The sequence below is a fragment of the Tamandua tetradactyla genome, chromosome 3 (assembly GCF_023851605.1).
Source record: "Tamandua tetradactyla isolate mTamTet1 chromosome 3, mTamTet1.pri, whole genome shotgun sequence".
In the NCBI taxonomy this organism is placed as follows: domain Eukaryota; kingdom Metazoa; phylum Chordata; class Mammalia; order Pilosa; family Myrmecophagidae; genus Tamandua; species Tamandua tetradactyla.
This window is the reverse complement of record NC_135329.1, coordinates 203,982,587-203,995,106: the sequence shown is the minus strand read 5'-3', so window position 1 is coordinate 203,995,106 and position 12,520 is coordinate 203,982,587. Positions and strand designations below refer to the sequence as shown.

The 12,520-nt window shown below is 39.9% G+C and overlaps 1 protein-coding gene across 4 annotated transcripts in view; it reads left to right on the top strand.

The window, feature by feature from the left end:
• The window catches only part of SPHKAP (SPHK1 interactor, AKAP domain containing), a 237,239-nt gene extending 229,183 nt beyond the window's left edge, over window positions 1–8,056 (top strand). For all 4 annotated transcript variants that reach the window (XM_077155349.1, XM_077155348.1, XM_077155347.1 and 1 more), the window contains one exon: window positions 7,143–8,056. In XM_077155349.1, the coding sequence (XP_077011464.1) occupies window positions 7,143–7,286 (144 nt within the window). In that variant the 3' untranslated portion in view covers window positions 7,287–8,056. The remainder of the gene's footprint in view (window positions 1–7,142) is intronic.
• Window positions 8,057–12,520: the final 4,464 nt, after the last annotated feature.

Here is a 12,520-nt window from a genome sequence, read left to right as displayed (position 1 = left end):
AGTTAGTCAAAAGGGGAATTATCTGGTGAGCCTCATCTAATTGCACAAACTCCTATAAGACAGAGAGTTTTCTACAGCTGGGGGCAGAAGAAGCCAGAGACATTCAAAGCAAGAGAACGTGGAGGGGGACACAAGACAAGGCTTGTAGGCAACCTCTAGACGCTGAGAACAGGCCTAGGCTGATAGCCAGCAAGAAAACAGAGTTCTCAGTCCTACAAGCACAAGAACTGAATTCAGACAACAACCCAAAGGGTTCTTCCAGTGTCCTGATTACAAAGTACTTCCACGTTATCGCTTCATACTTGTTTCTCAATAACCCTATGAGAAAAGCAGAATGGATATAATTGCTCCTGTTTCACTAATGAGAAAATCAGGGCTCAGAGACACTGGCAGATGAGAGATTCCTCAGAGACGAACAGGCTAAGCTTACTCCCCAAATCCTGCTTTCTCCACATAGTTCCTTACTTTAAAAGTGTCTCTTTTGAGTTAAATGACCTTGGGGCTACAATATGAATTTAAACACACACATGCACACAAGCACACCACACACACACATCTGTATCTATTTATATATTTATAATTGCACTTTAATTACCAGTGTCAAGATGTAGCAGCCTGAAATGAAAAGTGCTTTTCCTCCTTGCCTGTGCACGTGGTAATTGGAGGGACTTCCTCATCTCTGCACCATCAGCCAGTGGGGAGAGGGTTGACTATGGGAAAAAGCTCGGACGAGGCCTAATTTGTTTGCCATACCCTCTCCAGCTTTCAGCCTCTCTCCGACTGGTTACTTATACTTCTCTTAGTGCCTAAGTCTGCCTACCACTCTACACCAACCTAATCTAAGTATCTTCTACACTTGTCATACCTTTGTTTGCAAAGTAGCAAGTGGTTCACTCTTTAATAAATTCTCCTGTAACCGTTCCAGCCTATGCAAAGGGTGGGGTGAAGACCATAATCCCACTGGGCTCCTTCCCACTGCTACACACACAGTCCCAAAGATCCTCAGCCCTGGGGAGGAAAATAGCATCCTCTGGGATAGCCTCTCAGACTCCTGGGAAAATGAAGGACACTTCCGTTTCCAGCATTATCTTCCTGAAAAAGAGCATTACATGCTGAGCTTTCAAATGTTCCCTCAATGAAGTAGATTTTTATATATTCCGTGTTTATGAAGGACACAGCAAAATATTATAAATCCCTGTTAGGTGCAAGAGCAGGAAGTGTTTCAGTAATGCCTGGATTAGGTAACTCATGCCCTAACTTAATGTTTGATTACCACTACCTGACTTTCAATCCTCATAGAGCATGCCTATATTCTCTCACAACTTTTTTTCTAATAATATGTTCTAATAAAATATATTAAAAAATTTTTCTAATAAAATAAGCATCTCTAAAATAAATGTCCCACTAGTGTTAAAGAAAAACATTAAATGATGCATTCAGTTAGCACCAGCTCAAGGATCTGATTTCCAAACAATATAATTTTAGGGACTAGGTCTTATCTCTTTTTGTCTTTTTTCAGAGTTACCTTCAGGTACTTTCCCATAGAGGCTTTTTCATAAATGGGCACCGGTTGTTGTTCATAACTGAACTAGTTAAATAAAGCCAAATTTTAATATTTCTTTTTTTTCAGTGGTGCATTTGAGGACCTCATCCTGATTGTGTTTTAATTAGCCAGGTAAAGGGGTCATTTTCAAGTCATGTGGAGAAGAGAGAGATTTTTGGCTTCCCACCGAGGCCGTGTCAGACAAAGCAACCGTTTCTCCTTCGCTTCTCATCAGTGTGGCGAAGGTTGAAGAAACGTCTTTGTCAACTTCAGAAAATGTCATCTTAATCCACAGTCACCTGGGTATTAAACAGCATTCATGGCTGTATACCCTGATTTCCTACTTGTGTGAATCCTGACTTTTTTTGACAAATTAATTTAGTCAACGTGTTTCCCTTATGGATCTCCCAACTGATTAACACTCATGCCTTGTAAAAATACAGGCAGGCAGTTAAGGTAACGGCTGGGAGGATACTATGAATAAATCCCTCTCCCTGAACTTCTTGGAGGGCACCTAAAGTCAGTTTCTGACTAGTTCCAGGCTTCATTCAACTCAGAAGGCAAATTCTAAGTATCTTGAGTTCTCAATACTCTGCCACTCCCCTCTTGCCAAATGGCATCTTCAGTTTCCAAGTTTCCCTTTCATTTGGGGTTTTGTTTAATTAATTAATTAATTAATAATAATTTGTTTAATTATTAAACAAAACATTAACAAGATCATTAAAACCCACTTGAGAGGGAGTGCTTTTGGAATATTCATTTCACTGAGCATTTTCTGCATGATGTTTCAGTCTTCAGGGATATGTCTGGTAGCTAAAAAGACTAAATCCTACCCTCTTGGAGTTTACACTCTAGTTCAGGGAGAAGAGAATAAGAGAAGCTCAAGTTGTAACTAGCAATCCTGAAATATGATGGGAATCTACTCTGGACAAGGGAACTTAGAAATAATCTGAAAACAATATTTCTCAGACTGTGCTCATGAACCAATGCACAGAATCACACGCGACACTTATTCACAATTCATTTTCCTCTGCCTTTTGGGGGCTTGATTACTTTCTGAGAATGGGGCCCAGAATTATGCATTTTTTTGACAACTTCCCCCATGTAAAGTGATTCTGACAATCACTGAAGTTTGAGACCCACCTTTCTTAAGAAACACCTAAAGGGGTGGCAAAATTCAAGATAACTCTAAACTCTGCTAAATTCCAAAGAAAAGAATGTTGATGATAACTCTAATACCCAATAATAGAAAACACTGTGTAAATTTAATTCACAAGGGCCTTAACATCAGTTAAATTTAATCTATTTAATTCAAGGTAAACAGAAATAATGAGAGTAAGTTTTTTAAGACACTCAAGTGGTTAATTGTCCTGATTTCCAGATCCAAAGCATCATTGCCCTCCATCTCCTTTTTTTTCTGTTCAATTTCAATGAACTTGGAGGAGCTGGAATGGGCCAATGATCTGCCTCCCAATAAATCAAGTGTCTTTTGCATCTTTAAGTCAGCATTGAGAATACCTCCTTTTCCGGAAGGTGTCACACCAAAGAGAAAAGTGCTGAAAGGGAGAACTGGAGGCCTGCTTACCTTCCTCAGACAGTGGGTGTTAGAAAAAAGTGGCCTCCCCTCTAATTTCTTAGACTACCCCACATGCAAAGTGGCAAAAGGAGAATGAGAGAAACTGTCAATGATGTTGACCTGACTTTTCTAAAAAAACTACACTTCAGGCCTCAGTTTTCAAGAAACACATCACAAAAGAAGCAAACATAATTAGGAAGAATCAGAGGCTAAGGCTCTTCATTTATAAATATAAGAAATTGTCTTTAACCAAAAGGTTTTTAGCCTTGGTTCTCCAACTTAACTGCATACTAGAAGCACCTGGGGAGCTTTTACAAGCCCTGATGCCCAGACCAATTAAATTAGAATCTCCTCTGGGGATGGGACTCAGGCATCGCTGTTTTGTAAAGATCCCCAGCGATTCCACCCCAGCTCCACACACCAAAATGGATTATAGAAACAATATAGGAACCAATTCACTTGTGCTTAATGAAATCTACTTTTACCTCAGAGCAAAAGAAGGTAGCTGCTTTCAGAAAGCTAAGTCAAATGTCCCCCAAAACCCACACAGCTTGCAAAAACTCTCTTAGATTCCATCATATGACTTTATGATTAATCTAGTTTATTAATTGCACCTGAGAATATAAAAACCATCTACTGCACAATGTTTTTCTTGAAGTGAGCCTATCCAGGAATTTAAATTCTCCTAATTTCCTAAGACTAAATATTTGTGCAAGGAAATGCAAACTATGACGTGTAGGAAGGGAACCTAATTATTATTGATTGTGAAATGACGGGAAATAAGAACTTTTTATTTTTATTTTTCAATGCAGTGCAAAGAAAAATGTGGATCCCTGAACATACTAATGTTCATCATGAAAATACCAAGCCAAAAACGGGGACAGGCACGATGAAGGATTTAGGGCCAGCTGCTAAATAGAATGTGGCTTTAAAAGACTATTGTTTACAGTAATAAGCTACAAATGGCCTTTTCTTGTTTCTTTACGATCTTAGCTGCATTTTTATTTAAATTTTTTTTTAATGATGTCAGGAAAGAGAGCCTGAGAACTTCCTGCTCATCAGCTCTGCAGATGTTTCAAGGTCTCAAACGTCTGAGCTTTGTCATCACAGCCTCAGCGGGTGCTATATTTAGTGGAGTCAGAACATTTTTTAAAAGTACTTTATTGGGATATCAGCCAGGACTTAGAACTAGTGAGACCGGCCCTAGCCCGTGGCCTCACTGGTGGGTGCATTTTCACAATTTTGGGTCAGTCCGTAGCATGATGTAGTTGTCTCCAACCTTTAGCTTTGATCCCTCCTCTTTCTACCCCTCACTTCTGCAGGTGTCTGGGGTATGGCAGTGACTCAAAGATAAGAGAAGGGGGAAAGGTGGTAGCCCAGCAAGCCAAGGTTTCCAGAGAGAAACGAGAAAGATGCTAAGGCTACTTTTATATTCATGAGTGCTTTCAGCTGACTTCATCGTGATAAAACATGTTAAGGGGGAGGAGACACCCTCAAGGGGTAACTCCAGCCTAAAGCCACTGGTGACTTTTTGTGGGAAATTTTGGCAGAGAAATCAATGACCAGAAGTTTCTCTTTCTGTGAAACTTAGCAACTTGAAACTTCACAACAGGAACATCTACTTCCTAGCCTTCTGGTAAGAGCTGGAAATGCTAATTCATCAAATTGTGTAAAGACATGGTAGCTTTCTCCTCTTTTCTCCCTTCAAGACCACTCATCTAAGACCACTTTGACTAATCAAAGGCATATCTTGGGTATTTCATATTGAGATAGTCAGTCACATTTCTCAAAATTATTTGTATATGTCTCAACAAATTACTTATAGCAGCCTGGAATGTTCCCCTTCCTGAGGGTATCTGTATGTTATACAAAGCCTTAACCTGAGGAGTTTCCCTCTCGGTACCCTAAAATGTACCAACTGACAGTAAGCATGGCGGAATTGTGAGAGGTCCCAGGCAAAGAAGAATTTCTCTGAAATTCTGTCACTGAGTCTGATGGAGCTGAATGGAGCTGACCCTCTTTTACTGTCATATTGAGCAATGAAGAGAAGTCCTGGGCATCTCAACCCTACAACGTGTTGGTCACAAGAGATGCCCCATGACCAGAAGCTTTTGTGAAATATGCTACCAGTAGAAGATTGTCGAGCAAATCTCCAAGATGTGTCTATTAATTTTTTTTTTCACATGGGCAGGCACCAGGAACCAAACCTGGGTCTTTGCCATAGCAGGCGAGAACCCTGCCATGGAGCCACTGCTGCCTGCCCTAATTTTTAATTATATATATGTGAAAATATGATATCTGAAATTCAAGAATTTGAATTGAACACTTACTCTAGGTTCATCCTCAATACTGGATGTCAATTCGTATTTCAAATAGTCTTCTTGATCATTTTGAATGTGTTTGACATTTGGTCATTCATTCCTTCAGTCATTCAACAAATATTTATTGAACACCTACTAGGTGCAAGCACAAGATGTGAAAATATGGCTAACATGTTGGCCCTCCTCTGGGAGCCCATTATCTATAATACAGTTGCCCTTTCTCCATCTATTGCCCTTTTCACGTCATTCTCAAACTCTTTGAGGCACTGTTTATGTTTTCTAAAGGTTATGTATTTCATTTTCTAGCCTAGAAAGCTGTTTTATTTTGATTAAGCCAACAGAAGACAAGCACAGTACAGTCCTGATTTCTATAACTTTTGCATACAGAATTTGCAATCACAGCTGGGAGAAGAAACATAACTTAATAGTAATTCTCTATAAGACAACTTCTCAGTAATTGAAATGAATTAACAAATTCAAACTGGATACGGAGGGAAAAAAAGGCCAGAAAGAAACTAGAATTCCAATTACAGGCTGATCTCGAAAGTCTGAGTATACACAGAAAGAACAAAATAAAACATCGCCCAGAAAGAAACACTGAAGAAATAGTAACTAAACTACCATCCTCTTCCTCATAATAGAACTTTCATCTTCACAAAATGAGATCAGATTCAGTCTGTCCTTTCCCCTGTGCTCCAAATATGTATCAATCCCATATTCTCCTTCCATCCAGATGAAGAGGGTGGTATAGCAGAAAGAACACTTTACTAGGGTATTTAAAGATCACGGCTTTGTTGCCAGCTTTTCATCTCTCAGGCCCTCAATTTTTCATCTGCAAATGCTTATTTCACAGGGTTGTTCACAGAAATGAATGAGATTACACATGTGAAAGTACTTATGACAATTTCTAGTTCTCAATAATGGTGACTTTTCTTAAGAAGTACCTAACTGAGGGGGTTAGGAGGCCTTCACACTGGGTTCCATTACACAGTGTCCTGAAGAGAACCATCTGTAATGATTCCCCCCAGCTACTCACCTCCAAACCCACTATTCACCTTCAGTCCAGAACTTTTTAAGCTGTGGTCATCTCAATCTCATACCAAGATGACAAATCTAGGCTATCTATCTTTCCTTTTCCTGTTGCTATGGAAAGCCTTCTCCTCTTTTACTTGATCTGAGCATAAGGCAGGAGTGGGACAGGGCTTTTTAATATAGAGGAAGGAACCAGTAGGTGGCCCTACCTAAAAATTTAGCCCGTGGTTTATTTGAATCAAATGTACAAATCCAATGAGAGAGGAACTGCAACCATGGTATATAGTTTGGTCAGAGCAGGCATCTAACCCAGAGCAAAACAGGTCTTAGGAAACCTTCCAAGTAACTAAAAGACCTTTGAAAGAAGAATTAGCTTCCTTCCATCTGGCCCCCTACAGTCAATGTATGGGTACTGCTGTGAGGAGAAGCCCCACTTGGTTGAAAGAACTCTAACAATTTGAATTGTCCAAAAAAGAAATAGCCTGTCTTTGACAATAGTCCCCTGTCACTAGAGACATTCAAACACAGATTGGGCAGGCACCGGGTGGGGGTGGGGGGGGGTGGGGAGGGTGGATATTTAAAAAGAGTTAAGGCTTGGGAGAGTGTTGAATGAGATAGACTTTAAGGACCCTTTCTGACGTGTGAGCCCTAATTCTGTGCTTTATCTTAGTTTCTAGATGTTGTGCGGCTGGTTCATCAGAAGTCCTGGAAAGTGGGGGATATATTTCATGCAGTCGTCCAGTACTGCAAAATGCATGAGGAGAAGAAGGACGGGACCCCAAGCCTCTTTGACTGGCTCTTGGAACTGGGATAACACAACTTTCCTCCTAGAGTAACCCTTTCCTTTATTCTAGCTATATCACAGTGGTTTGCAAAGCGCTTTCAACTTTCTCAAAACATTGCATCACATTAGCAGAGCCAAAAAAGATCTGCTGTTCAAGCCTACTAAACATGGAATAAATCTGAGGAAAAGCAAAATATAGTTTTGTGCAAATCCATACAACCTGAGGGTGAATTCAAAATAATTTGTGATAGAATGGTTGGAAAAAAAGAAATTTTAATGGGTCCCAAATTAGAAAGCTTATGACTAGGTCCCAATTTCAGGCAAGTTGCACTCACATATCTTTAATGATACAAAGTGAAATTTGCTATCTCCAATTATGTGAATCAACTGGAAACACATTCACTGGTAAAAATAATTTTCTAAATTATTCTGTAACAATTAATTTTACTTTTCTGAGCAGTAGAGAGGTTACCAGCCCAGGTAAACAGCAAAGATATAGGTGAGAAATTTCCAGGATTTCGATATAAAAGATTTCTACCTTCAACCATTTCAGTAGCTAATAACAGAAATACAAGAATATAACAATGTCCTCTACTGAGATCATTTCATTTATTCACTGCAGCCCTCTGCTAAATACTCCACCTCTTCACAACAATATCTGAACTCCTAGCTAACCAGAACTGACAGTCAGCTGACAAAGAGGAAGATTGAAGATTGTCTTGTTTCCATCATTATATTACTTTGGTAATGTGATTACAGAACTCCTAACCTAAGGGAAAATTTTCTTAAAAAAAAATGTCTTTTGAGATAAAATCTGCTATGTATTAAATTATATGAAATGCAAAACTTTCATTTTATTTTAATTGTAAATTATGAAGACATTGTTATCTTAATATATTGAGTTGGTTTTGAGTTCATGAAACATAGAGATCCTTATCTTAAATTATATAGTGACATTTTGAGCACTGGTCATTTGATTATGTTTGTCTCGACACTCATAAGACAGATATGCTTCTACAGTGATATTTATGATGACTGATGCGAGCTAAGTACCTTGTGGTTGACATGACCAGTTAGGGTCATGGAGTAAACTATCTTCTTTTCTGACTCAGAGATAGACACCAAATTTAGGAAGAAGAAAATACTATCTCATTTTAAATATTTTAAAATTAGAAATTTAATGTTATGAAAAATAAAGGTATCTATTGTCTCCCTAATAAGTCTTCTATTCTTTCAGTGAATGAGCTATGCTCACTTTTATTTTCATGCTCAAGATAGGTGTTTATTAAAGATTTCCTGAAATCCTTATACTATTTTTAAAGATTGTGAAGTATTTTTAAATGTGAACAAGGTCCCACACCATCAAAGTTGGTCTTACCTGCTCTAGTCATCCATATCTTAAAATGTCAAGAAGATCCCTTGTGAGCCATTCTTTCCCCTCTGGGAATCTTTCCCAGTGCTCAATGGGCATTTATTACACAAATAGTCCAAATTTAGGTAATATGTTTCATTTGACACATTAACCAAATGTCAAATTTAAAAATATACCCATCATCTGCAACTGAAAGTTCTTTGTGCTACTAAGTGGAAAAGGATATATTTATTTTTCAAACAATCACAAATAACTGTGTGTTGACTTTTGTTGTGCTTGAATAAATGTTTACTTATACTACAAAGCACAAATTATAATGCTGGACTGTAACCATGTGATGAAGTTACATATGTTGTACTTAATGTTGCAAACGAATCAATAAATTTCTGTTGCCAATTTTTGATCATTTGTTTCTCCAATAGCCATAAGCAGCTCATAGCAAAAATAGTCATAGTATGAATGGAAGAAGGTGGCTATACCGCTTAAACAAGTTCTGCTCTCCTGTTTTCAACTTTTAAATAAACAAATTACCTTGACTAAATATGTGAGAATCAGTAATATTCATGCAAATGAGGATTTCTCAACCTCAGCACTATTGACATTAGAGGCTGAATAATTCTTCATTGCAGAGGCAGTCCTATGCGTCATCAGATGTTTAGGAGGAACATCCTGGTCTCCATTCACTAAATACCAGTAATGACCACCTCCAGTGTGACGAACAAAAAATGTCTTCAGACATTGCCACATGTCCCCTAAGGGAGACTATATTAGTTTTTCTAAAACTGCTGGAATGCAATATACCAGAAGCGGAATGGCTTTTATAAAGGGAATTTATTACATTACAAGTTACAATTCTAAGACTGCAAAAATGTCCAAATCAAGGCACCAAAAAGAGGTTACCTTCACTCAAGAAAGGCTGATGCCATCTGGAACAATTCTGCCAGCTGGGAAGGCATGTGACTATCTGCTGGTCCTTGTTCCTGGCTCTGTTGCTTCCAGCTTTTGATGCCAGTAGTTTCCTCTCTGAATGTCTGTGGACCTTCACTTAACTCCTCTGGGACAGAACTCTGGGTTCTGGTTTGCTTAGCATCTCATGGGAAGTAACATGGTGATGTCTCCTGGGCTCTGCCCATGTCTAGGCATCTGCTCTCTCTGTCGGCACTCCAAACATTTCCAAATATCCAGGTCTCTGTCAGCTATGAAGCAACTGTTCCCCAGGTGTCTGCATCTACTCTAAGCTTTCACCCAAATAAATATTTCCTCTTTTGAAGTACTCAGTACTTCAATCAGGACCCACCCTGAGTGGGCAGAGTAATATCTACATCTAATTAAAAAGCCATACCCACAATTGGGCATGCCATGTATTCCTAGAGATAATCTCATCAAATGGTCACACCCACAGCTGGGAATGCCACATCTCCACAGAGATAATCAAATCTACAATGTTGAATCAGGATTGAAGGACACCGCTTTTCTGGGGGACACAACCCTTTCAAACCACCAGAGGGGCAAAATTGCCCTGACTGAGGACCCCTGATGGAAATAAGACATTGAAGGAGCAGGACCTGAATGAACGTCTATGGGTTTTTCCTGGTAAATGAGAAGCAGCTTGTACCTCTAGTCTAGAAAATCCCACTAGGAGCCTGAGAGCCTGGCAGCTCTTACCTCCCAGCACCAAAGCCCATGAGGTATGCCCTTTATCGCAAGGTAGGGGTGGGGATGGGAAGCTAGAAGAAGCACATCACAAATAAAGAGTGTAAAGGTCTGGAGATAAACTGAAGGAGTCTCAGGTAAATTAGAGGTAAACTCATTAGGATCAGTGATAAATGGAACAATGCTCTTTGAATTTATTAACTCAACTAGAATCTATGTAAATAAGGCATTGTGTTAGCCAGGGTTCTCCAGAGAAACAAAACTGACATGATAGCTCTCTATCTCTATCTATGTATATATGGGAAATACTAAAAGATTTATTATAGGAACAGGCTTATGTTACTATGGAGATTGTCCAGTATAAATTCTTTAGGTCAGGCTGAAAGTTGGGAATTCCAATGAGGATGAGTTGAAATTTGACTGAGTGAAGTAGAAGCAGGAATTCATTTTTGACTTGAAATCATCAGTTCTGGCTTTAAACCCCCAACTGATTAGATGAGAAGACTCCCCTCATTGCTGGCGGAAATCTCCTTTGTTTATTGTTAAAACAATCAGCAGTAAATGCAACCAAATGACTATAGATGCTAATTCATGTACAAAATACCTTCACAGTAACAATCAGGCTAGTGCTTGCTTGAACAAACTGGTTGGACACTACAACCTGGCCAAGTTAACACATGAAATTAACCATCACAGAGGTTGAGAATCATGGGCACCTTATTTTATTCACTATTCAGAAAGCATGAATGTGCTTCTGTAGATTTTTCCATTCAGCCGAAGGGTATCATAGACCCAACAAATGTTCCTGATGAATCCTTTATCCTTAATATCCTCCTAGGACCTGAAGCTTCTCTCACATTATAAGTGCATGTCCTTCCATTTACTAAGCACTATTCTAGTGACTACTGAGCATCAGGTACTCTGCTAGGCAGTTGAAATAAAGATTTGAATCATATTCAGCCTGGCATCCAGGAGCTTATAAATTACATCAAAAACACAAAATCTAACCAGACAATATAATAATTGCTATAATACAACTCTACATGGACTGCCAAAGAAAGAGCACAAGGAAGGGAATATTTAATGCTGTTTGGTGACATTTGGAACCACTTTCAAGGGGGAAAAATTTGATCTTACACTTTTAGAGACAAGGGAGTCATTTAAGTAAGTGGAAAATGAGGGCTCTGAGGTCTAAAGTGAGGATATTTGGGGTGAAAAAAGACATCATGAACAAAGAGCCAGACATGCACAGGCTGGAACACAACTAGGGGTTTGGTGTAATTGGAACACAGATGTGAAGCTGGGAGAGGAAATTGAAGCTACTTTGTAAAAGACTCTGTAAGTATACCAAGGACTTGAAAATACATTCTTTAGTTCTGAGTCCTTTTAATCTAGGGAGTTGAAAGATCAGATCTGCAGGTTAGAAAAATAAATTAGATAAACATATGTTTGACCACTGGGTTATTTCTTACATTTGAGAATGTGCCATTTGAGAGACTGAATAAACAAATGGATAATGGATAACTGTCCGCGACTTCTCGCTCAGCGTCAAGCCCCCGGCCGGCGGGTGAGACAATGAGGAGAGACAGACGCAGACAAATCCGCGCTGGTGAGAAACACAGATCCAAGACACGTAGCAGTTGTAAGCACAGACCTTTACTGGAGTTAAGCTTGCATTCTCTGTTACAGGTTCCGCGCGGGACAAGATGCCCCGCGGGGGAGCAACCTCTATGCGGCCGTCAGGCACGGCTCCCTGTGGGTCGTCTCCGCCCACCCCGTCCGGGTAACCTCTTATATACTGTGCCCAAACCCAATAGGTTAGTGCCACGTATACAGAGGTGATTGGAAGATAGGGTTGGTGGGCGTGTGCGTCATTTGCAAAAGCAGGATGTGAGCGCCATCTTAGCTCACTCGATGGGCGGGGGGAACTCTAGAGCAGGCTGCAGCGTGTCCACTAGGCCAAACCCGGAAAGCGGCTCTCTACATCTCCCCCTTTTTGTTTTTATAAGAGGCATGGTCCGTAGACCGTATTCTTGTACCCAGTGTCTCTATTGATGATGGTGCTCCCGTGGGCCTGAGTGGCTCACAACATAGTTTGGTGCTTTGGGGAGTCTGGACTAGGCTCGCGTCATCACACGACGGAGCCTCTGGCACCGACCAGAATGCTCACCTCATATAGAGACCGGAGAGTCCGTGAACTGGATACCACGTGACTCCTCCCTGCAGTGCTTCGCCTCGC